The following is a 26,023-nucleotide window of genomic DNA, read 5'->3' on the forward strand; positions in this document are numbered from 1 at the left end:
GTTGACTAAAAACACTATCCTCAAGCATTATTCATTGAACAAATTATATAAAATTTCAAACAGTGCATTTTCACTGAAAAAATAGTTAATAAATTAAATTAATTTCCTCTGCGGCACCCTCTCCCATAATGGCTCCACACCCCTCACTTTGACCCACTGGGCCAAACATTAGACACAATGAACCGCAGTGGTTTTAGTCTCATGTATCTTTTATGTCTAAATATACCAGGTAAACAGGTTGATATTACTTAGGGAGGAGTTTTAAAAGTATTCAATATTTTAAGTGATGACTAAACCAGACTAAACCAAAAAAAAAATTCAAAAAAACATCACAAAGGTACAAATGTAGAGAACACAGCACATTGGTGTATAAGATCCATTGTCTGACAGAATCCAACAGTTGAGTGAGAAAAACATCACAAAGGTACAAATGTCTGACAGAATCCAACAGTTGAGTGACTGTGCATTTTTTGGCCAGTATCGCCTGAGAATCTTGGAGTGCAGGTGTGTCCTACTGTGGGAGGGTGGGAGTGCATTTGGCAGCTCTACAGTCACGGTGCTCAGTGTGAAGATTTCAGCCTCACAGAGACATCATGCTCTCTCTGCTTCACTTCTTCTGCCTTTTTCTACTCTGGGGCACAGGAGTGGGGACCCCCGACACCTCTTTACCCTATATGGTGTACCTGGACGGGAACCAGATGGTTTGCCTTCATTGGGGCTTTGATGACTTACAAGGGGACATTGAATTCCAACTTACTGTCAACACAACAGGTTGGGTTGGCTTTGGTTTGAGTCCCAATGGAAATATGATTGCGGCAGATATTGTCATTGGGGGAATGGGACCCAGTGAACCCTACTTTACAGTAAGTGGCTTTAGGCTTTTCCTTTCTCTTCTAAACTTCTGCGGTCTTCTTGACCTCCACCATGTCCGTCAATTGCTTTAGCATCATCTACTGCTTTGCAGCTACATTTGTACCATTCTGTTTAATATCTCTCCTTGGTCCGTGTCTAAAACCTTTTCATTGTTGCCTCTCTAACCTACTGCTCAATGTCACTTATCGTTAACAGTCAAGACTGTCAAATAACAAGGTTTCCTCCTGTTGAATTATTTTGGATTTGTTTGAAAGGACCGTCATGGTAAAGGAAAGTTCATGCCACTGGTGGATGATAAGCAGAGTTACACACTCCTGTCCATGGATGAAAAAAACGGTCAAACTATCATGAGATTTCAGAGGCCCATTGATACATGTGACGATCAAGACTTTCTCATCAAGGTGAGACATTTTAATCTTTTTCTCCAACCAAATCTTACACATTGGCTAAAAAAGCTCATAATGAATCATTTTGATTAAAAAAATGTGTTCTGAAATTGAGATTTCTTTCAAGGTTATGTAATTGATATTTTGTTAAGATTCCACATAAAGATATGAAATTTATTGTACGTAAAAAGTCAGAGTAAAATGATAAAATCATGGTTGAGTCATTGTTTTAGAGAGTACAGGATTTGGAAGATAGCCTCCTCTTTCTGGAATTATTTTTGGCCTCTGTGGTTTACAACAGTAGGCAAATACATACCTTGTTCTTTGTTGGGTTGGTCCATGACTATTTTGACTCATGTATTGTAATCCTATCGCCTTTTGTATGGTTGTCCTACTTCTTTATGTAAAGTTCAGATTTCGTGATTGGAAACTCTGAGCCCCACCTAGCGTGACTCCATTGTTGGTTTTACCTAAAGGTGATTTTCCCTGGACTTAAACTGGGTTGTTTCTCGAAAGAATACAATGGCCACAGTCAGGCCCGCAGGAGATACACTATCCCTCGTTATCATCTGAAATACTATATGGTTTGAGTAATCAACCCTATTTATGTTGACATTTCCACCTCACACAAAGAGCAAAGATGGGGCAATTATCTGGGATGTTGACTTGGATCTTCTAAGTAACTGGCTGCGAAACTTGAATAAAGTCTCGATTTTTCTATATTGTATAGTATTGACTCACTGTGGTTTCATTGTTATTATACAAAGCTGCCGTCTCTCAACAGGATGAACCTATTAAGCTGATTTATGCCTACGGAATAACAGATACGATCGAATATCACAAAACCCGCAGAGGCACTAAAGAGGTCAACCTGCTAAATTACATGCCTAAAACCTTTCCACCAAACTCCAAGTACCTCATGGCCACAATGGACAAAGTAAGAATAACCAGGATTTTTTTTCTTCTTTCAAGATTTTCCAAAATCTCCATGATTTATCATAAAGATTAATTATTTATCTGTTCCCTTTGTCTTTTTGCAGATTACAATCCCCTCAGTTCACACGTATTACCACTGCAAGGTCATGAAGTTCTCAAAGCCTAGCAGGAAACAACATATTTACCGGGTAATTATCCTCATGAACAGTTATGACACGTAATAAAGTGTTAACAATGCACTGTATCTGCTCATTGGTCTCTCCTGCTTCAACTCAGATTGAACCAGTGATTGAACACATAGACATGGTTCACCACCTGCTTCTGTACAACTGCCCCTCCTTTGTCAACACAACCTATGACAACATGTGCTACGTGGGGGACCAAGGAGACACTTGCTTTGGGGTAGTGGGTGGATGGGCAGTAGGTGGAGGGGTAAGAAAAAGTCAGGTGTTCATGTTCAGTTTAACTCTTTTCAAATTTTAATCTTTTGCTTTATCTGGGCATCACTGGTGATATTGTGCAAGTTGAACTCTCATTTATCTCCGACTCCTTTAGCCCTTCGAGCTTCCTGAAGATGCAGGCATTCCATTTGGAGATGATGACAGAGACATATACTTTAAACTGGAAATCCATTACAATAACCCACACCTTGAGACAGGTGTGTACTTTTAAAGTACTTTTCTGGGAATACCAATAATTATTTAATTGTTCCACACCTGTTTTTCACACTTCACAAATCATGTCACTTTTTTTCAGGGACTCAACAACTAATTGTTTTCTTGTTTTGCTATTTTAGACACTTTCTGCATTCAGGAGCTTTCTTTTTAATACATAATATGTATTTATGTTTTTAATACATAAATTGTTTTTAATACATACATGTTTTTAATACATAAATTGTTTTAATTAGACAAAAAAAATGTTGTATTACAGTATAGTATAGGAATGTGTTTCTACTACTAATTTTTTTTTGTCTGTTTCTCTGTACAGGCAGAACAGACAGCTCAGGGCTAAAACTGTACTACACAGACCAACTGCGGCAGCATGATGTGGGCGTCTTGATGACAGGTATAATATCTTCACACATGCCGTACATGATACCGCCAAAGGCTCAGGAGTTCCACACCTATGGCGTGTGTAACACCTCACTCTTCACTCAGGTACGTAGGGGTTCTGGGATTGGTTCAAAAAGTTATATTTTTGACTATTCTTTTTTTTAGCACTGATATTTTACCCCTTAACTATAGATGGGGGATCCTATACCTGACCTCAACGTTTTTGTCGTCCTGCTGCACACTCATCTGGCAGGTAGAAAAGTCAGAGTGGCCCAGTACAGGTAAGGAAGAGGGAATTTGGTTTGAATTACTCTGTGATCACAATGGTTTATTACATTATGCTCTAATACATTAAACATTATCTTACTCAAATTGTACCTGTCGGTCTCTTTAGGGACGGCAAGCAGATTGATTTCTTGGCTGTGGATGAACACTACAACTTTGAGATGCAACGTTTTAAGAATGTCGGTAAAATCAAGACTATCAAACAGGTATTTTTTAAATCCTTTTTATGTAACATGGTAATTCTAGATAGTTTTTAAAGTGATATCATATTACTTTAAGAATGCTGTATTATGTGTGTCATAACAGAACGATGAGATTGCGGTGGAGTGTACTTACGACACAATGGATCGCACTAACGTGACCAAGGTAGCTTTTACTTTCTCTAATCATGTATTTGAAAGGGGGAAAATACCTTTAGCATCAGCAGACATACTATGAGTTGGTCAAAGTAATTGTACTGCCATCTATAGTTCCATTATAAATGAAAGAAGTGTGCATGTTTTTGAATGTGGTTTGTTCCTTCTCCTTTAGATGGGCTTGGCAACCACAGATGAGATGTGCTTGGCCTTTATAGCATATTACCCTGCAATTAAGTTTAGAACATGTACTGGCCAACCAAATACAACAACTTTGTACTCAAGCGACACAAGTCACGAGTAAGTCCGATTATTGTTTTTTCTAAGTTGCAGTTGTAGATGTTGTTGTAGTTGTAGTTGCTTTTTCTGCTTTTTTTCAAGTTGGTTTTTGTTTAATTTCTGACAGGTTGTTTGAGCCTGACAACATTGAAAATTATGAGCAGGTGCTGAAGAAACTCCCACAATTACAGATAGTAACAGACGTTGAGGTAAGTAACATGTTAATTATTTTGACTAAATCTCCAAAAAGTGTGACCTTTACCACATTTTCTGTCAGGATTTTCAGCTGAAAATAAATATACCCATCAATCTCCTATCCGGTGGTGGCATCAGTGTGTTGCCCTAATTTAATTTGACCACTTTTCTTTCACAGAACAATTTGGCATTTTACAGTAAAGGCTTCGTCAGAGAGATGAAGGAAAGTCACACTCACAATACTTGTTCGCAGACCAATGCATCAAATAGGCTGTACACCCGCTGGACAATGAGCCCGGGAGGATTAATGCTTTTCCTCCTCTGTATTGCACTAATGTAAAAAATCCCAGGAGCAAGAAGTGGAATTTTTGTGATAGACTGAGATACAATGGCTCTGGTATAATTTAATTGAGGAAATTCTACTTTCTTAAACAGAAAATAATTAAAAAAATATTTTTATTATTCCTTATATTCATTTTTTAATAAAAGTGTGTGTTTTTTTAAATATCATTTTAGATTACTGTATGTCTTGTGCCTTTGTATAGATTTATAATCATGTATTGCCTCATATTACAAGCAAACATGTACAAGAGAACCTGCATATTATTGGCAAGGGGCTACTAGGATAACATAGCTAACAATGGCTACAAAATAAACTTTTAACAGAAGTAAGTGGTAGAAGGTGGGTGGAAAAATGGGTAAGTATGGATAATATGGGACAGGTATATAACGTAACGAGCTGGAAATGTGTCTAGAAACGCTCCTGTGCAACAATACACACTGTTAAATGTCAACATGTATAAATGAGAAATAAAATAAATGTTAAAAAATAAAAATTATAATAATAAACAAAACAAAAAAACAAGGAATATTTTAATTTGTTGATGAACGAACGTACATTTGTAGTTTTACAGACTCACCTCAGGGGGTGCTGTAGTTCTTTTCTCTGCCTTTCTCTGTTTCACTGTCAGAGTGAATGAATGTGTACGACTAGCCGGCTAGTTGCCTTAGCAATGTGGTCGCTCTCATAATGATATCGCAGAGGGACAGTGGAGAACTGGCTCGGTTTTATACTGTCACGGATCCCAAGAAGCACCAAAAAGGTTATACTGTGTACAAAGTCACTGCCAGGGTAAGTGAAGACAGGATGTTAACGGCGGCATCTGAGCTAATGCTAAGTGTTGTTAGCCTGCTGTCCAGTTCAGCTAATATAATGTGTAAACAAAGATGGAACGCGAACTACTTGTCATTGTGACACACCAAAGTAAACTGTGGGCAACTTGTGTAGAGAGTGGCAACTTGGCAACTAGTGGACTCGAACATAAAGCCTTCGGGACCCAAGTCCGCGTCCTTAACCACTGCCCCAGTAAACGCTAACAGAGCTAACCTAGTGAAGATTTGAACGTCTTCTGTGTAATTAACAGCCATAGTTGAGGAAAAAATGTATTTAAATGTCGGGGATGTGGTTATAGCAGGGAGTTGTCTTGTTTTTCTCATCTGTGTTAACCAATGTTAAATGCCATGGCAGGTTAGCAGCTTGTAGCTAAAAACACAAAACAGTCTTGCCATAGCATTATAGTGAACACATAGCAGCACATTTTACATGGTCTGTTTAAAATGGTTATTAGATTGAGATTTTAGCTTCAGAGCTAACTAAAAATGATGTCTGACCTATGACTTGTATTGTGATGATTGAAATCTAGTGGATAAGACAGTGTGCCACAAGAAGGAACAGTACTTTGTTATTAACTGTGTTAGTGGGTAATGTTCTTTTACAACTTATTCTTACTAGTATTATATGCAGAAACTCACAGCTGACAGCTGAACATTTTTTAAAATGTCCTAAGATAATGAAATGCAGTGAAATTTCTGTGTTTTCATCAACACTTTTACCTGACCTTAATGTCACAGCGTGTTTCATGATTATACAGCTACAGTGGAACATTCCCAGTCTAATCACATGCAACAAGGGCAGGCCGACTCTCTTTGTCTCCTCCTTCCTGAGATCCTGTTTGCTACAAATGTTGGAGATGTCTCGCTCTAACTCTCAAGACTTCCGTCACACAGCTCCTTCATAAAGCACTCATTGTCAGACTCAGAAGCTGTGTCCTGGCTGACACTCCATTAAGATCCACATTTGTATTTGAGCTTGCAGCAAAACCAGCCAATATATTCTGTGGTTTTATATATAAGATGCACAGTGAACTTCTTAAATCTCTGTATCTTTTTCCCTTTTTGTTCTTAGATAATCTCTAGGAAGAACCCAGAGGATGTTCAAGAGGTAAGACATGGAACTATCTGATAACATTTACTTTTCTATCAAGTTTTGCACCATTTGTTCAAACATATTACATCAACTACAAATCGTTAACTACATCTAACAATTTGTAAGTGTTTATGCAAATAAATTCATAAATACATTTGAGAGAGAACATTTCATTTGACCTCAAGAAAATGTCATCAGTTGAACTAAGACCTTTTAACATTACGCTGGTTTAACCACTGCTATGGTTCTCTGTTCAGTGATTTAACAGTAATGTCTGTGAAATTACCAGAATTAGGAATTAATTAGATTTTCATTATTAAAATGACTCAATGGTTGTCCCATTTAAACTGTCAAAAATACCCTACCCTGCTTTTTACTAGAATACACATCTTCATAGACACTCACCTTACAACCACAGTAATTGTTACATACTCTGGAGATAATATGTACGACGCTGACTGCCTTACTTTCAAAACCTTGAGAGGAATGCAGCGTGTCCTCAAACCAGAGTTAATGCAATGTGTATGATGGCAATTACTAAATGTGTGTCTAAGATGTCTGAAAATTAAGTTACCTCTGTTGCTAAGTGCTGCTCTAGTTCGGGAATGTTACTCAGGCCAGTCTGTCTCACAGCAGCCGCCAAGCCTGGAGTTTAACAAACTGTACCTCTGTTTTTATCTTTGGCTCATCTTATAGATTCTGATATTTTTTTAGGAATATTTAACTGAAAGAAAAATCAATACAGTTATTCAGTTGGTCACATAGGGATGTAATATAAAACATTTAGTATCCAAATCTTTCCTTAAGTATTTATTATTGTACGTTTCCTCCTCTTCTGTAGATAACGGTGTGGAAGAGATACAGTGATTTCCGGAAACTACATCAGAATCTCTGGCAGTTGCACAAGAATGTTTGTAGCCAGTCAGAGCTTTTTCCTCCGTTTGCCAAGGCCAAAGTTTTTGGTAAGAACTAAAAAATCTTACGTGAGATATTTGTTCTTTTGAGATGAGCCAAAAATGCAGATCCATCTTCTGTTAGTTGCTTGTTTTTGATCATGGTTTGCCTTTCTATGATGGAAGATTTCAGTTGAATCCAGTTTTAATGACCAGTTGTCATAATAAAGTCTAATGTTATGTAAAATGTTCAGAATGTTGAAAGAGGAATACAAGGATTTTTAAAAGAAGAAGCATACATATTTAAATAACCCCTTTAGCCACTTTAATTTGCCATAAAAAGTGTATAGTTGGATGTTCAAGTGCTGGTCAGCTTCCCTTTTCCTCTTTTTTCTTGTTTCACTTCAGTTGCACTTTTTATAGCATTTCACTGAGCAAGTCATAAAAACGTAGGGAAGTCAGTTAATCAATAGCCATAAAAAATGTTAAATACTTAAAGCAAAGTATGATTGTAAACTGTGCATACAGTTCATACATCACTTTAATAGTACCCAGTAATAGTGGAGTACTGTTTCACCTCTTCCCCTTAATTTAAGGACCATGCTGTTTCAAATATTTTCAAGAAACTGTATTGCAAGGTAGAATTTCTTTTTCAACCATTTAAGTGAACGTATAATCTGGTGCAAAAACTCCACAGACTCTCTTTGTCTCAACACCCTGAACAAATGTCAGAAGAGTAGGAGGGAATAAAGATGAGGGAAAACACTAGATGCTAAGTTTTTGACTCTTGGCTGGGGAAAAAAAAGAAAGTGATGACTCTGCCCCCTGAAGCCAACTTAGTGTTATTTCTCAGTCAGCATGCTCATGGTCCCTCTGGATATAATCACACATGTGTTTGTGTGTGCAGGTCGTTTTGATGACTCGGTGATTGAAGAAAGAAGGCAGTGCTCTGAGGATCTACTACAGTTTTCTGCAAACATCCCCGCTCTTTATAGTAGTCAGCACATCCAGGATTTCTTCAAGGTACACTCGAGACACACACACACACACACACACATACCCACACAGAAATGCAGTATTTACAGAGAAGCTGTGTGGACTGCAATGTTTATAATATTCTTCAGGGGGGTGAGGTCCACGACAGCTCGGAGCTGATTGGACCAGCTGAGCCCTTTTCAGATTTCCTGGCAGATAGTTTTTCAGACTGTAGTTCTGATGGTACGGTTCAAGACATTCTGAATTAATTTAATTTTTTTAATTGTCTATTCTCTATGCTGGATTAAATTCAAATTGTTGTTGTAAAATGTTTTTTCAGTTCAAAAAGACATCAGTGGTGCAGAAGATTTGACAGTTCCTTCCGAGTATGGAGGTAAAAGTTGTATTTGATTTCTTCAGACTTTGTCTAGTCTACATTTGTTTTTACAGAGGTTGTAAACGTATCTGTGTGTATCCAAGGCCCATCCAGTGGCAGCGCCCTGACCTCTCTTGCTGTGGATACAGACTCATTGGCTGGGGTGGATGATGGCATGGCCTCGGGCGGCACCTCCCCAAACCAGCCACAGGGGGGCGCTTACAACCTTAGTAGCAGCTGCAGCCCTCGCCTGCCAACCTTGCGCTTACATCGCTGCCCATCTCCTTCCACAGCCCCTGCCTCCTCAGCCCCTAACCCAGAGGTCACTTGGCCGAGCCGCACGCCACTCCTGTCTGGCTCTTTGAGAAAAACAAGTAGTGGAAAACCAAAGGAAGTAAAGTCAGACTATCTTGATAAGGCCACCAACCTCATCTGTGTGGCTGTGGAGAAGGAAAAAGAGCAGGACTACCAGGCAGCGTTTTCCTACTATCGCAGCGGAGTAGACTTGCTGCTGCAAGGAGTGCAAGGTCAGAGAGTGGACAGATACTGTATATATTACTTAGGTAAAAGGACAAAGGTATGATTGTTACAGGCTTTCAACAGTATTTATCCGATTTGGAGCAAGGTGGGCAAATCTAATTTGTAAAAGTCTTTTAGTGTAGTACATATTTTTTATATTGAAATTTAAGAAAGTTTATAACATTTTTCTTGTCCACTAAGTGGAGTGTAATTTCAAAGTTTTCATGTCCACTAAGTGGAGTGTAATTTCAAAATAGTACCAAAAACTTTACAAATTCTTTGTGAACGAAACTAGTTGGTGTCATTGTTCCAGGTGAGCCCAGTCCCACTCGACGTGAAGCAGTGAAGAAGAAAACTGCAGAGTATTTGATGCGAGCAGAACAAATATCCACCCACTACCTGAAGGGCAACATGGGCCAAGGATCAACGCAGACCATAGTGAGTGGGATTAACACTCTGTTTATTTAAGAAAATCTGTTCACCTTAATCAGTCTGTGCCTGTCTCTGCTTTACGGCAGAAAATCAGCAGTTAGTTTTTTACAGTACGATCCATAACAATTCCCTACCTATATTGTGTATTTATATACAGTATATATATATGTTCAGGTTCATTCTTCTCAAAGAGAACTCCTGAGGGATTTATAAAGTTCTAGCTCTCTGTCTGTCTGTCTTTTTCTAAGGCTTTGGGGGCTCAGTGCTGCCCTCCCACCACCAGAGCAGGTCAGCAGGGTCCATATGAGGAGCTGGGAGCCTACAGGGTGTTGGGCGTCATAAACAAGGTCTGTCAGTCACATGTTTGGATTGTTTAGCTGAGGTTTTAGTTATTTAAAAAAGAAAAAATATATATTTATAATCCCTATTAAAACTAGAAATCCCACATATAACTAATATCTAAACAAACTTGTTTTGATGCCTGTTCTTTGAAAATAAAAATGAAGCTGATTTTCTTTTTTCATAAAAGTTAATAAGCCCTAAACCAAAGCCAGTCATTACACAAATTTTTATTTATTCATAATGTGTGCCAGACCAGATAAACGAGGACACCACCCGCCTCCAAATTTCACCTCCTTATGTCCCTTTTCGTCTTCGGCCATCTCTTTTATATGAAGTGATAAAAGCTAATAAATTCACTGGATGGTATAGTACGGGCTGAGTGTGTTTAGTGTCAGTTATGGCCACCACAAGGTCAGTTTGGGTTCCTGGTCCTCTCAACCAGCTGCCAACGAAGCAACTTCACCAGTCAGCCATGAAATGACTTGGCAAGCAGCTCAGAGAGTAGCACACAACGCTGAATCAATGATGCTCATCCTACACACAGAGACACGACAAACCCCAAGGAAAATGTTGACACAAGACCAACACGTGTAACTCTACACACGTGCCCTTTAAACCCACAGTGTTTGAGACACAAAAAATAAAGTCCAAAAGCAGATGAAGTTGCCTAGAAATGACCAGGCTTTCCTCCTCCCCTTCAATCTTCTTTCTTTTACTTTTAATGGGGACAGAGGGGACAGATGGAGAGAGCTCCTCACCCCAGTGCAACCCACCCTCCACTCTTCCTCCCCCTTTCCCTGATGTTTGTGTCTTAATTATATTAGCAGCCTGGCTAGCAGTGGCACTCTGTTTACTCACAGCTTCATTCATATCCATTTAGCCTGCACCTGTTTGGTCCCGGCCAGGGTCACATGGAGACAACGCATCCACTAAACATACGCACACACACGTACACAGGAGGTTACACACATATGTTTAAGCTTCCCCACTGGAGCAGTGAGAAGCAGGCGAGCAATAGAGATGTCAGGGTGAAAAAAGGAGGTTTGAGTGAAATGTGAGTAAAGAGATGTTACACGATGGGGATGGCAATGAAGCCCTTTTAAATGCAAATGTGAAAATGTTAAAGATTAAAGAATGTAAGGGTCATAGCTCTGATCATATTTATTTTTAAAAAAAGGAATCAAAATTATTTGTAGAAATTACTAAAAATACCAAAGATTTTACCTTTTTTTTAAAAGTCTCGTAGTTCCTCTACCCAATGATCATTACTCAAATCAGAGTGTGATGCAGAAAAAGTTGTGATTTTAATAGAATATTTGGAACTATGTTTGTGAATTGGACAAAAAATTACTTTTTTGTATCTGCACCAACAGTTCTGGAAATTGAGTTTCCCTCTTTAAAGTATACATTTAAAAAACGGCATGCTCGTGCTCTTTCTTTTCTGCTTACGCCACACATAATGAAGCCATTTGAATGTGATATGTTAAAATTAGACTCCTGCTGTAATTTAGGAACCTGCATTTATCTTGACGCGACCCTTCTTTGAAAAAAACGCTGCAGGACAACACTGCTTCACAGCCTAACGTTGTGTTTGTCTGTTCATACGTGGCAATTAACAGCACTCTACCATCACAGGTACTACTGGTCATGGACAAGCGAACAGAAGAGACCTTCATCCTGAAGGTAAAAGCATGTGTATGTTGGTGTGTGTGTGTGTGTTCCAGTCTTCCAGACTATAAGTGTTAACTGTGAAGTGTGCCAGAAGCCCCTGTGTGTGACCGCTGTAATTGATTCTAATGGGTCTGTCTCTGTCAGCTCCTCTGCTCTCAGGTGTGAGACGTGTGCCAGATGCCAACGCACATTGCAACCACAGATGACTACACAGACGGGCACAGACACACACACACACATACTTAACACTCACACATACACGCACACACTCTTTGCAGGCAATGTGAACCTTACGCGTAGTGCTGATAGATTTATGTGGCTGTTTTAAAGTCACGCGCTGTGTGTGGCTTGATGAATCCTGTGACTTTGGGTTGCCATGGGGCTTAGATGGCACTTGGCTAATGAGAACTTTCTCCTTTGCAATACTCTTTATCTCAGAGTCACTCTCATCTACCCTTATGTCCCTCTTCATGTTGGTTTGATGTTTTCTCCTTAACCTTAAATGAAAAAAGCAACTTTTTTTTAACCTTAATCCCTTGTTTCTTCCCTAATTTCTAGGGTCTGAGGAAGAGCAGTGATTGTGGGCTTGTTAAGAGAAGGATCATGCCTCACTGCGTGCCCTACATGGTACAGCTGAGGAAGTTCATTGTTACTGAAGACTCAGTTTTCCTTCTGCTTCAGTATGCTGAAGGTATGATCACAGACTTTATATGAAAGATGAATGACCACCGTTAGTCGGAAAGAGCTATAAATATATAAAACATGTTTAGGTTTGGATTACTGACCCAGCAATCGTCTTAATAAAGGTGTCAACTGGCTCCTAACCCTTAATATAGAAGCGAGAGTGGCACAAACTGCTCCTTTAAAAATACTAATAATACTCATCATCTTTTTTGTGTACTTTTAGTCTAAAATGGTAAAACAAAATGTTGAAAAATTCCTCTCGTCTCACATCTCTTTTCTCTGCCCTTGTTGCAGACAAGTGAGTAAGAGCTGATTTTGTGTCACAGGTCATTATTCTGAATAGCAGGTGGCACCATGCTTCATTAGCTATGCCAACACCTGGGCCTCCTTACAATCCACTCGTTGGTAATGTGTGTAGATTGCACATACAGCGAAATGTTGCCATATTTTTAAATGCCCTGTAACCAAACTGCCCTAATTCATGGTCAAAATGTGCTCATATTGATGGAATGTATTGATTATAAAAGCGGACTGTTTAACATAATGTGATGAAGCCGTTCTAATGCCACAAGAGGTGTCATTTCCCCGCTGTCACGTCCCAGTGCTTTAATTCAGAAAGTCCACGGTTGCTCCTTTCAAGTGTGTTGTTTACAGCTGACAGGTTGAATGAGGATAGACAGGCAGATGAAAGAGAGGCAGTGACCTGAGTGACATTGGACAAAACAACATATGGATGGTTTTACTTTCAGAGCCATCGAGCTGCCCTGCTATCATTACCATCACTGAGAACTCCCTATCCATTCTCATCACACACAACAGATGCTGGCTTCCAATTGCTCACACTACAGCTGTCTCTCTCTCTCTCTCGCTCTCTCTCTCTCACTGTCTCTTCTCTGTACATATATATGCCCACATGCATTTGAGTAGGACACAAAACATCACACAAGGAACCATCCGACTGCATTTAACCAAAGTGTTTGTTTACCTGTTATCTTTAAATGGCAATTAATGATCATTTTCAAGCTCTTGTCGCAGCATCCAAGGATGTACAGACACTTAACCACTGGGAGCATTAAAGAAGACGGTGTGATTGTTTTTTTTAACGTATGCAAACAGAACAAGATCATTTCATTTATAACGCTGATGTTTAACTCAACAGAAACAGACTATTATTTCATTAAAATCTTAAAGTAAGACTAGGGATGCATCGATACCTACTCAACTATTGGTATCAGGTCTGATATCTGATCCAAATTTTATAATCTTACTTTCTGTTTACCTGACTGTGAAAATTACATTTTATTTCTTGTACGACATCTCTAATATTAGACATCTTTGACCTGCAGGTGGGAAACTGTGGTCTCACATTGAGAAGTATCTTCACAATTCAAGCCCAGAGGAGAGCTTTGACATTCCTTTCATCCAGAAGAGCCATACAGCAGCAGTTCATTCAACTCATCGTGCTGTACAACAGCTGGATATGGATATGGACTCTGCCAGTTCTGGTTCAGGCCCTGTTCCCGGTTCTGACTCCCTGTCAGAGCAGCACAAAGAACAAGAAGACCAGAATATAAGCACTTCTTGTCTTAAAAATATTCTTCCTGCCAGACCTGTCCAAAAACCTGGTCCTCACTCTGACTCTGGAGCCAAGTCTGAGGAGGAGTGCACTGACAGTTATTTAACTCTTTGTAATGAATATGAACAGGAGAAAGTAGAATCAGATGCTCTAGAGGAGGAAGAGGAGAAGAGCGAACAGGAAATGCTGTCAGTAGAAGTGCCCACAGCCAGGACCACCACTTCCTCACGCAGCCGCTCGCTGCTGAGCAACGACAGCCTCTCTTCACCGCTCGGCTCTCAGGAACTCGGCTTCTTTACCGAGTCTTCCGACAAAAGTGGACTCATGACCCATGACCATGGTGAGGGTCTGGACAACTGTGAAGTTTTCAGTCCCCTGCCTTCTCCTGCTGTGCCGCTGTCTCTGGATCAGTCCAAGCACACACCCATGGAGTTTTTCCGAATTGACAGCAAAGACAGTGCGAGTGAGGTGACCTGCCTGGACTTTGGAGAGCAGCGCCCACTCCCAGTTTTTTCTACATCTGATCTGGGCTCAGACATTAACGAGGAATTTTCAGAACTGGCCCAGGAGGTCAAGGGTCACAGCTCGGAGCTGTGGTGGTTGGACTGTAGTGATAATGAATCAGTGCCAGTCATCTCATTTCAAGAAGCAGCTATTGAGGATGAGGGTCAGCCGCCTGATCTTTTAGTCAACCTCCCTGCAGTGAGTGGAACTGTTGATTCTTTACAGGAGGAACTGACAACATCAGGAGTGTGTCTGGGCCTGGAGGCTACAGCTTCCCCTCACAAGTTCATCCAGCCTGATGTTTTACAGCTTCACAGCCAACCTGAGGATGCAGCGGAACAGACACGTTCATCTCTATGCCCTGTCTCTGCAACCTGTGACACAGGAATTGTATTTTCAACTCCTGTAAACCTCCAATGGAATGACTGCAACCTGTCAATTGGAGTTGAAGCGTCTGACAGAACGGCAGCTGATCTGAAATGCCATGACAAAGTCCTTTCCCTGGATCCAAAATATCCACAAACTGACTTGCAAAGTGGGAAACTTGAGGCTGGCACTGAAGTTAACACTGAGTCCACTGCAGATTCTATCACGGTCACAAATGAGACAGATGACCGTGCTGTGGTAGAAGGCTTATTAGCCAGTAATAGTGAATTATCAGGAGTGGTTAGTAATAAGACTGTCACAGACTTTGATAAAGAAGTATCACGGCTCTTCGCAGAGCTGGACCAACTGTCGTTGGCTGCGTCCCAAGCTCGTATCCCAGAGGAGTTTGTCCGGTGCTGGGCTGTGGAGCTGGTGACAGCACTGGACTCACTGCATCAAGAAGGCATCATCTGCCGAGACCTGAACCCCAACAACATCCTGCTCAATCACCAAGGTGAAACACCGATATTTTTTTACAAGTACTTTGGTCTTTAATGGGCAGCTGTTAAACCTAACTGTTGTACTCTGATAATAAACATCCTTAAGTGTCTCCACCAGCCGAACAGCACCTGAGTGAACAATAACAATGTCTGAGGCTGTTATAGCCTATAAGTTTAACATCTATTAAAGTTTAAATGCTAAATCCATTGACTTTCTCTCTAAAGGCCCAATAAGAATGATATTGACTGCCCTACATAGAGATTTGACTAATGTCTACGTAAACTTTGTGGGGAAAACTGAACACTAGGGTTCATGCAAGATCATAAAATTCTGGTGGAGCTTAAGAGATAATTTTATAAATTTTAATTCCATTGTAATTTTGTCAGTAATTTGTGTTTTGTACACAGGCTCTTAGGAAAGACTTGTTTTGATAGAGTCACTCTCTCTGTCAGTCAATCATGATGAACCAAATGCTCCTGTAGAAGGTAAAAGGGCTGTTTCACCAGGAGGTCACAGATTCTCCCACAACTTCTTCTTTTGTGTCATGCCACAATTATCTTTTTCCACTTCGTTATCGACAAGCGTCTAATTAGCTGAGTGGCTGTTTTCGTCTCCCTGGCGGTAATTATTGTTCTAAAGGGCCCATCAACGGCATAGTGTGGTGCATCAGTCTGGCTAGCCCAGGCTAATGGCCGCGGCTACCTAATGACACCATTAGTTCTAATGATAGCGTTAACGGGTAGCTGCTAAACAGGAGTAATCGCTGTGACTCTGTGCTTGAAAAGCTCACAGGGAGTTTTAGAGAAACAGAAAAGAGAAAGACGAAGACGGGGGAGGACAATGTACAGTTTGGTTTAGTAGAGAGTCACACAGTATATATTTGTCCATTTCCTGGTTAGTTTTACACATGTTTGTCATCTTTTGTCCATCTAGGTCACATACAGATGACCTACTTTTGTAGCTGGAGTGACGTGGAGGAGTCGTGTGACAAAGACGCCATGTCAAATATGTACTGTGCACCAGGTAAAATATACTTCATTAAAATTAAAGATTATACCTAACTAGTTAATAGTGTGATTGCCTGGAGGTTTACGTAGGGTTAATCCTATTCAGGCATGCATGACGTGTACTGTTGCCTTTTCTTTGCCAGGTCACCTTTATTTAAGAGGTCTTGATCTTAATGGGTCTTTACCTACAGTTGTTAAATAAAGGTTGAATAAATTAAAAAATGCAGGACCAAAAATAGGCCACTTTCCCACAGTCACAGAATCCTCATTCATAACCAAACATGAACAACTTATAAAAATTAACAAATGACATGGAATCATTTTACTCATTCCCATGGGCCTGACCCCTGCATTAGTGTGATCTATGTAATGAGAGTTGATGAATGTAAGTCTGAATGGCTTTATGTGTATATGTGGCTTTATAATGGACTGGTGGTGACCCATATAGGGTCCTGCTGACCTATGTTGGTGTTGCAGCAGCAGATAAATACATCAGTGAATGAAAACCATCTGGAAATTAACGGGAATATCTTTTTTTTTTTACTTGTAGCACTTTTCTTGTCCTGTAGAGTGTGCTGTTGTGCAACAGTGAGCCAGTTGACCCTGAGTGTTGCCCTCAGTGAGCCTGTGACAGCTCTGGCATGCTGTTTAAAAGCTGCTTAAAACAAACTGCTGCTCCACTGCAGCACCATGTCCCTACTTAGCACTTGTGTGTGTGTGTGTGTGTGTGTGTGTGTGCAAGAGTGCATGTCCACACATGCGTTTGACATCTATGGGTGGATAACTTTGCAATCTGCTGCTGCTGCTGCTGCTGCTGCTGCTGCTGCTGCTTTAAGCATATGGCTTCACACTCAGGCTGTTGGATAGATGATGCACAGTGTGTTTAATTACATCTTTCTTAAATATTCAGGATGAGTGACTGTTAGATGAAAAACACAGCATGCACACTTAGACGTACACAGTGACCCTCACACTCATTCACTCTCCCACACACTTGTATTAAGCTATTCATCCTCTCTCTCGCTCTCTCTCTCTCTCTCTCTCTCCCTCCCTCCCTCTCTAAAGCCGTTCCCTTCACTTCAGATTTAAATCCTCCTTGTGTCTAGAATGTACAGTACGGCTCTATTGTAATAAATCTAAAAGCAACAAATGCTTAATCTCATATTCAAACTGTGCATTTTTTTCGTTCCCTTAGCAACAGCCTGTTTAAAAGCTCACTAATGGAAAGAGGAGCAGATCGAGGCATACGTCCCAGTGGTTAGTGCCACACAGCCATGATGTATGAATAATGTCTGCGTTGAACAGTTAGAACACCATTTGTGTTGCATTCAAGTACTTGATTTTCACTGTTCTGTTCAGTGTTTACTGTGAACTGATCATTTAAGTCAGGTCAGTTTTATTGGTCACATTAGTTTAGATTCATTTGACCATTATTATAATAAAACTGTAGCAAGACTTTCTTAAGTGGAACAAGAGTAAATAAAAAAAATAAAATTGCTAAATAGATCTATAATGTATAAAACACCTGCTCATAAATAATTCTGCAAACATATATTTGAATAACATTTACATTTTTTTAGTGGGTCATTGTTCTTCCTGCCTTTTATTTAACTCTTTTCAAAGGCTAGCCTCAGATCTTATTCTGTTTTAGTTTTATTCACGAAATATGCAAAATTAAGGATTTTATGGCCTGCTACTAGACAAAGAAATATTTTTTCACATCCTCCCAATCCTAAGGCATTTTATTTCTCAAACATTTCAAATTAACATCTGATTTGGACCAAGTGTGGTTTATAACACCTGTCATATACGACAGCAACCAGCAGGGGGTGTTTTACACTGCTGCTGCTTAGTTTAAAGAACTTTGTGATTGTACTTTACAATCACAAAGTTGTGATAAAGTTCACTGAAAACTTTATCTCTCTTTTTTTTATAATTTATGAGGTTCACTTTTTTTTCTGCTGCCTCTTATTTTAATAACCTCTACTTTACTCATTTCTTTCCTGTGAACCGTACATCAGATAAATACATTTATCTTTAGACATGCGGTACGAGCTCCTGAACACATACACTAAGCCAGAGGTTAGTGAGTATGTCTCACTGCTGCCCTTGTTATGTATTACTGTTTATCCAGACAGGGTCAGCTCCAGCAATGGCTTCATACCTGATGACAGATTTATGACTGTTTGCCAGAAAGCAGGCAGGAGGCCTGCTGTGACCGTGTGTGTGTGTGTTGGTGTGTATATGAAAAGGACAGAAACATGTTTTTTTTAAACTCACCCAAAAAACAGGAGTGGACACGGAAAGCACAGCGGCAGGGTGTTAGTCTGTTTATTCTCCACTTGTTCTTCTTCACTTCACCCACGTCATCACGGTGTGTTTTTATGGTACAAAGAGCCGTTGGGTGACTGCAAGTGGTTGTTCTGAGAAGAGGGAAGCAGACCGAAATTAGTTGTCTTTATTGTTTAAGAAAAGGGAAATTCACTTTTCTTCCCTTTTGGTTCAACAAGACTGTTGATGGCAAGAAAAAAAAAACCAAAACATTACACTTTCTGTTGCTGCTGGTGTTTTTCTTTTACCTGCTGCACCACAGTGTGAGTAAATGGAAGATAAGGTTCACTTCCTCTACCGTCAGTTAATTGTTTTGTAAAATGTACGGGGTGAAAACACTTCTGCTTCATCCTGCAATGATTTCACTCTCTTGTCAGTGGGAATAAGAGGTGTAGTGAACGTAAGTGTCGTGTTGGTTTCATTGGCTCAGCTCCAGTTGAACCTTCTAACATTTAACAGTCTTAGAACAACAGGTTCAGGCGCCTCTTACTTCCTACCTGCATGCATGTGACTTCCTCTTTCCCCGAGACTGTCGGTTAAGTATTTAGGGAAGTTGGTCTAAGAGGAGAAGAGAGGAACTTCCTTATGGCCCGAGGAGGGAGGAGATGAGGTATGATTAAGATACGGAGCAGGAGGGAAGTACATTGTTGAGTGGAAGGGGAAGAGGAGACTATAGGTTAAACACATTACATTGCTGTTTGTTTTATGTGCAGTGCAGGAACGACAGTTCTATCGTAACGTACACAGAGCATTTCACCAGTGGGCTGTGGAGGCAGGGCAAAGGTCAAATCTCCTTTCCCATCCTCTTTCTTTCCCTCCGCGTCTCTTTCTCACTGCCTCGCTCCGACAGAGCGGTAAGTGTAGCCAGCTCTGCTGCATCTCCCTGCAGCTCCTTAGACATTAATCCATTGTGATGACATCGACCTTGCTCTAAGACGTGTGTGTAATTTCATGTGTGTGTTTGTGTGTGTCCATTAATTTCCCTGCAGCTCATAACTACACAGGTATCACTGGTCCATTCAATGACGATCTTCTCTCCTTGGCTGTCAAAACAGTGATCCTGGGGAGCCCTGAAGAGTGCGTTGCTCAGTCGGCTGCGTGTGTCTTTAAAACCTACTAGTCACACTGTAGCTCTTTCTAACCTTGGCTGCGAGAGAACCACGCAAAGGCAGTTTGGAGCAGCCTCCAGGAGATGGAGAGTCAGTGTCTTTCTAATGTCAATCCAGCTGAGGAGCCTGGTCTCTGGCTACACATGGCCACGACCTCAGGTCCTGACCCTGTGGGTGACCAAGCACCCTCCCTCTGAAGAGGAGCCGAGTGACACGAGACCATCTGGCTACCATGCTGGCTCTCTCTCTCTCGTACAGTGTATTATATGTACAGTATGTCCTTATATAGACTCACTTTTACAGTATATACGGATGGGAAATGATCTGAACCGACTGATTTCCATCTCCATTATCGATATCACTTATAGATTCACCTTCTTATCAAGTCACCACCGACTCTTAATTTAAATGTTATAAAAGTAGATGGTCATTGTTCTCACACTAGTGAAAGCAGGTTTTTACAGTAGAGTATCTTCACTTCACTGCAGTGTCTTAAACTGTAGTGAATAAGGACAATTTCTTAGTAAACAAATGAGGAAATAATCAAAAATTTATGATGTGACCTTTTGTCAGATTTTAATTTGCTGTTGTTGGAAAAACAGCATCATTTCTCTCTATTACTTGTGCCTGGTACTGACCAGTGCACGGTACCAGAACCGACTCTGTCGCAAGGCTTATGTATAATTACAGTATGGAATGAGAACCCCACTCCAGCAGGAACAGAGGTGTTGTCATGACTTTCCATGTCGGGCTGGTTGTTACCGTTGGATGACAAGTCAAATAACAGAAGACAGAGTGTCGTTGACAGTTGGGCCGTTCAATAATTACTTGTCAACAAACTATTGTCAGGAGCGTTCATTGATGTACTTGTCTGTAGCCGAGCTCTTGGACAGTTGTGTCATACTTTACTCTTTTCCCTGTAAATGGGATCAAAATATATCAAATTGGCATTATTTTTTAAGAAGAATTAAATTATATGAATGCTAAGAATTCATATAGTTATTTTTTTCAAACCAGTTAAATCTGTTTTTTCTTCCTTTGGCAACTCTAACCTGCAGCCACTCTGCTCCGTCCATTTCTTATATACGGTCTGTCATAAGGACATACTGTCTCAAGCTTTTTGGCAAAATTCTACACAAATCCAAATTTGCTAAGATTTCTAAAGACGAGAGTAAAATTTATTGGCGTAGTTTTCTGCTTTTCTGTGTGTGTGGGTGTGAGCGCACACGTGTGTGTGTGTGTGTGAGGTCAGGTCATGCAGATGGTGTGAAGTTGCAGCACAGACGGTTTTCTCAATTTAACTGCTTTTTTATTATGCAAATGACCCTTTTATGAGAAACACACTGGTGTGTGTGAGCGTGTGTGTGTGTGTCGGTGAGTGTCTTTGTGCACATTTCAAATCGATTGAATGTGCTCAATGAAATATTTAGTAATCCAAGATGTCATTCTAAAATTGTATTTTAATGCGAAGGTTTGGTTGAAAGTTAGTAAAACAGCTTGCAGCTCATTTTGTCTCTACCTCCACTTAACGACTTATGTTCACCGCGAACACATGCGATCTTTCTCACTAATTTATCGATCACTCCTGTGTCTTTTTGTTCCTGCTTCTGACTCAGAGGTAGGAGGAATCGGTGAGGAGACTGCAGCGTGCGATTGGTGGAGTTTGGGCGCCATCCTCTTTGAGCTCCTGACAGGCATGGTGAGTCAAAAAAAAGTATTTGAAAATGTTGTCTTTGTTACTAAGTCGTCGTGGGACGTCTGTAGGTGTCTTGGCTTCCAACACTCTCACACACTCTTTGTGGTCGTGCCAAGTTGTGTGTGATTCTGTATGTGCTTGGGTGTTTGTTGTTCGGGGTTTTGTTTGTGAATGTGTGTGAGGTGCGTCTTGGCTGCTGCCTCTTACTCTGGTTCTCAGGGAGTGCCAGGGGTGTCGGTGTGACTTTCTCCACCAGCCTGAGCTCCATCTGCTGGGCCACGGGGTCAGCTCTCCCTGGGCCTTTCTGCTGGCTCCCGGTGCATCGTTGGGCTCAGATCATTCCGTCCTCACATTGGTGTGGAAGGTGAAGACGGGGGCAGATCCCGGGATGCCGCACTCCACTGTTTCAGGAGCGGAACCGTCTAAGGCACCGTCTTCTGAAACAGCCGGGGAGAAGAGGGAGGGGGGATCAACAGATACACACTTGTCTGTTATACACACATATATGGATGCACATGCTAATTATAACTTGCTGTTCTCTTGAAGGACGCAGATGCACACGCAGGTGTCCGAATGCAGGTGCAGCGATGCTTTCAGTTTTTTTATTGTCTATTTAATTTGAATAAAGGGTAACTGATTGCCAGTGGGCATATTTTCATATCAGCCATCAGTTGTTCCTCGAATATGAATAAACACAAGTTGAGGTGTCAGCTTGGTGTTATACTGTTTGAATACACACCTGGGAAAAAAACTCTGTCACACAGATGTCTCCTTTGATGATTTGGTCTGGGCACAGTCCAGGCAGGGATACACACACACACCAAGGCACACACAGCGCCTCTTGATCCTTGCAGGATAAGATCTTGCCTGGGGCAGTCTTGACTGCAGCCAGGATCCCAGCCAGAACTCCTGCAGCACATATCAGGAGAGGGGGAGAGAGAAGGGAGGCGAGAGAGAGCGAGAGAGTGAGAGAGAGAGTGGGAAACGGCACAACTGATGGAGAATACACAGGCCGGCGACACTGACACACATTTAAAAGCTTTGTTATAACATATTTACATACACATACGTATTAATTCAGCTTTCTTAAACCAGGAAAGACTATTGAGAGAAAAATGTACAGTTGGCTGGAAACAGAAAAAGACACATTTTAATAAATCATTCCTGAAGAACTCTAAAATCAGTTTATACATTTAAATCCAGATTCACTTCTTACAAAGTCTTTTTTGATCAGTCAACCAACATTTCTATTAGGTGTGCAGGATCATTATTGGCCAGATGTTGGTGTAACTCAACAAGGACAATGTTTTTATTTCTCTGTCTCACAACGGTTCTAAGAATCAGTAACAGTAGTGACGTCATGCTGTTTTTGTAGTCGATGAAATCAGTGTTGTTTCAGGTGCCGTGGACTCCGACTGTTTGTCCAGTTTTAAATGTCCTCACATTGACCTAGGCTCCGCAGGTGTCCTTATATCTGTCCCTTCAGCTCACACACTGTCAGATTGGCTTTGTTTTAAAAACCAGGCTTATCTGCCGCTCACCGTCTATTTTGTTCCCTCCACACAGTCTCTGCTCCATTGCCATCCAGCAGGCATCAGTCGCCACACCGCCCTCAACATCCCTGAGTCAGTGTCACAGGAGGCCAGGTCTCTGCTGGAGCAGGTGACGTGAATTTACTGTTTTAATCCAAAAAACAAAACAAAAAAACTATTAGTATTTTTACTTTCCACAGAGTCAGAAACAGACATACACACACACAGATCTCAGTTGGTTTATCTTTAACACAACATTTCCATTCACATTAGCAAACAATGAATACATTTTCAGCAAATTATCTAACTTTTTTGTGACTAGGATTTGTGCTTTTTTACATGTATTTATATGTTTACAGGATTTACTTTGTACATAGAAATATTTACTTTTGTCCCCGTGCAGCTGCTGCAATACAACCCAACAGAGAGACTGGGAGCAGGAGCAGGAGGAGCGGATGACATCAGATCACACCCTTTCTTTGCTACAGTCAGCTGGTCTCAGTAGAAACTGTGGATTGTGGGACCTGAAAACAGAGATGCATGCTGGGAAACCAGCTATTCCAAAATGAACCTTTCCCCAGAGGACTTCAAATGATATCGATTATAATGCACATCTTCATTATGCATTTCTCTTCATATTGCAGTGCATGTCATTTATGCCAGGTCTTTGGTGAGTTTTACTTACTTTGCAGTGATGGTCGATTCGTGTGCGTACATAACATAAAACAACACGTGTGGTGCAATAATAAGTCAGGTGACTGAATGAGTGTTTACCAAGTTCGTTTACTGTGATGTGTGTTTAATTCAAACACAGATAGAATCCACATTTCTAATAGACACGTGCACTAGAGTTCATTTTTTGCCATCAGTAACACTTACGTCATTCCTGATCAGTCACTGAGAGAGTCCAGGGTTTATAAAGATGTCCTGAAATAGACATAAACACATATCATATTTTATTTCTTACCATTTTTGGATCAACACATTTTACTAGCAGTAAGATCATGAGTAAATAGGAAAGAATGGACACTGTGCAAAAAAAGTGAACGACATTAGGTAAAAAATACTTAAAATATTTTGTTACTCAGTAACTCGGTAGATAAAAGTAAAAAAAGTAGTCATTCCACTGTGTTTCCCAGAAAAGAAATGATGCTGATACATTATGAAACTTCCCTTTTATACTTGACTTATTTAAAAAAAAATCATGTCTCATTTTAAGGTCATTCTTGCCATATGTTTAATACTAAAAAGTAAAGGTCGTGCTGTTGTTTACAGCATCGTCACATCATCTCTACTACATCATGTATGAGTTGAACTGTTTGTACTGAATTAATTACAAGTTTTCAAAGAGATACTGAAAATAGTTTTGTAAGTTTTCAAAGAGATACTGAAAATAGTTAACAATCATGTTCTGCTTCACGTTCACTCCTGTCTGTGTATGCCCCCCCCCCACATAAATATACATATAGTGCCTTTTTTAATTTTTTCACAAAAGTCATAGCATTGTATGTAAGTCGTGTAAGTTTTTGGTCAACATTAGGCATTGCAAAATAGGATGATGAATTGTGGGTAATTTCAGAATAAATTATACATTTGTTGGTTCAGTTATGGACGTGAAGTCACACTCAAAGGTGTGTTTTTTTTTGTACAGTTTGTACATCTGGTGGTAAATATTATAATTTAAAATATGGAGAGTTTTTTTTTTTAAGTGTTGTCTCTGTGACTTTTCATCTCAGTTTGTTGCAGGTCCAGATTGACATAATGATCCTCACCACGACGCTGACTCTCTGCTGTAAGTCTGTTTTCTCTCATCTTAATTTGTCATGTTTTAACAGCTGAGCTGTGAGAACATAACGAAATGTTTTTTTTACTTATGTCTTTGTTCCTAGAACAAGAGACATTTTAGAGCTGGAATGTTTAAAAGAAAATTGTCATTCTCTCTCTTAACTCCCAGAGACTCAGGGTATTCTCTTGTGTTAGCCTCACTGCCACAGGGTCAGGAGTCCGGTCTGATTAGTGAGGTTTGAAGACCCGTCTCTCATTACACAGTCAAGTGGGGCGACAGGTTCACTTCAGCTCAGAGAAGAAGGCTGTCAATCTCACTCAGCGCAGGTGTAACCAGAACTGAATTTGTTCTGTTCTTTTCATACTTTTTAAAACTCTGTTAAAAACCTTTCAACTTGCATTTGTATTTTCTGTACACACTGTCTGCTTTCTCACACACACCAAGTATTAAGGTGCATTCATTTGACCTGTGTTTTTTTTTTCTTTGTCTCTGTGTTGCGTGCTAAGCCAGGGGGACAGATCTGTCTGGTCATAGACAACATTAAGAGGACATGCCAAGGACTCCCATGATGCAATATGGTCCTCCTGGTAAGTGCGTGTCACCCAGGCCTGCAGGCTGAAATGACCCCTGAACTCCCTTTTAGCAACTTCCTGGAACCTTATCGTCGTGTCTTTCTTTCTACTTTTCTTTTTACTTTCACTCTGTGTTTCTCTGAAACATGCCTCCACACACTCTCACACACACACACACACACACACACACACACACACCCGTGGTTTCCACACACAGGCCCCAGCGAGCAGGCAGCAGCCAAATGGCCTGCCCTCTGCTTAATATTGCTGGTGGTCAGGTTTTGTTTTTGTCTTTGGCGGTTTGACTTTCATTCACAAGGCCCAGGAGAACTTCCAGAGCCCAGGGACCCACAAGTAAACACACATACACACCAACACACACACACACACTGAGCAGAGGAGATCAGCTCTGAGACCTCAGGCATCTTCTCCAGCTTCTGTCCACAGCCATAATGTCATTATGAGGAGACACAAAGCCTCTACATTACGCCTCCATGTTCACACACACACACAACAGTGC

At 40.6% G+C, this 26,023-nt stretch overlaps 2 protein-coding genes and 1 long non-coding RNA gene across 19 annotated transcripts in view; 2 read left to right on the forward strand and 1 right to left on the reverse strand.

Moving 5' to 3' along the window:
• Positions 1-454: 454 nt before the first annotated feature.
• moxd1l (monooxygenase, DBH-like 1, like) lies at positions 455-4,780 on the forward strand. Its single transcript, XM_008312936.3, has 13 exons — positions 455-863; positions 1,128-1,274; positions 2,044-2,196; positions 2,300-2,383; positions 2,472-2,627; positions 2,751-2,853; positions 3,186-3,355; positions 3,443-3,531; positions 3,645-3,741; positions 3,842-3,901; positions 4,067-4,191; positions 4,298-4,379; positions 4,544-4,780. Exons 1-13 carry the CDS (start codon positions 594-596, stop codon positions 4,703-4,705), a joined length of 1,698 nt encoding a protein of 565 aa, XP_008311158.1. The 5' UTR covers positions 455-593; the 3' UTR covers positions 4,706-4,780.
• Positions 4,781-5,272: 492 nt separating this feature from the next.
• rps6kc1 (ribosomal protein S6 kinase polypeptide 1) overlaps positions 5,273-26,023 on the forward strand; it is a 28,677-nt gene continuing 7,926 nt past the window's right edge. For 11 of the 17 annotated variants that reach the window (XR_001760294.2, XR_003050080.1, XR_003050081.1 and 8 more), the window contains exons 1-19: positions 5,283-5,497; positions 6,611-6,646; positions 7,473-7,593; positions 8,432-8,547; positions 8,649-8,742; positions 8,840-8,893; positions 8,980-9,402; positions 9,708-9,832; positions 10,075-10,173; positions 11,804-11,851; positions 12,398-12,530; positions 13,870-15,483; positions 16,404-16,493; positions 21,534-21,616; positions 23,180-23,275; positions 23,549-23,815; positions 24,882-24,937; positions 25,126-25,257; positions 25,438-25,518. Coding sequence is in view for 1 of the 17 variants with exons in the window: in XM_017033783.2 (XP_016889272.1) it covers positions 5,396-5,497; positions 6,611-6,646; positions 7,473-7,593; positions 8,432-8,547; positions 8,649-8,742; positions 8,840-8,893; positions 8,980-9,402; positions 9,708-9,832; positions 10,075-10,173; positions 11,804-11,851; positions 12,398-12,530; positions 13,870-15,483; positions 16,404-16,493; positions 21,534-21,616; positions 23,180-23,275; positions 23,549-23,650 (3,336 nt within the window). In the remaining 16 variants the exon portion in view is untranslated. Of the gene's footprint in view, positions 5,498-6,610; positions 6,647-7,472; positions 7,594-8,431; positions 8,548-8,648; positions 8,743-8,839; positions 8,894-8,979; positions 9,403-9,707; positions 9,833-10,074; positions 10,174-11,803; positions 11,852-12,397; positions 12,531-13,869; positions 15,484-16,403; positions 16,494-19,521; positions 19,663-19,797; positions 19,886-21,533; positions 21,617-23,179; positions 23,276-23,548; positions 24,348-24,881; positions 24,938-25,099; positions 25,258-25,437; positions 25,519-26,023 lie in introns of those variants that run through there. The other 6 variants (XR_003050082.1, XR_003050083.1, XR_001760290.2 and 3 more) reach the window with 5 other exon arrangements.
• Positions 21,626-23,668, reverse strand: LOC112487212 (uncharacterized). Its single transcript, XR_003050091.1, has 3 exons — positions 23,533-23,668; positions 23,155-23,289; positions 21,626-22,522 (listed from the first exon to the last, which is right to left on the reverse strand). It is a non-coding gene; the product is annotated as an uncharacterized LOC112487212 (long non-coding RNA).

Source organism: Cynoglossus semilaevis, chromosome 7 (assembly GCF_000523025.1).
Source record: "Cynoglossus semilaevis isolate Cse_v1.0 chromosome 7, Cse_v1.0, whole genome shotgun sequence".
In the NCBI taxonomy this organism is placed as follows: Eukaryota; Metazoa; Chordata; class Actinopteri; order Pleuronectiformes; family Cynoglossidae; genus Cynoglossus; species Cynoglossus semilaevis.

Coding starts and splice junctions, on each gene's coding strand:
- moxd1l (XM_008312936.3), top strand. CDS start 594: ATGCTCTCTCTGCTTCACTTCTTCTGCCTTTTTCTACTCTGGGGCACA. Junction 1,275..2,043: donor ATCAAGACTTTCTCATCAAG/GTGAGACATTTT, acceptor GTCTCTCAACAG/GATGAACCTATTAAGCTGAT. Junction 3,742..3,841: donor AAATCAAGACTATCAAACAG/GTATTTTTTAAA, acceptor GTGTCATAACAG/AACGATGAGATTGCGGTGGA.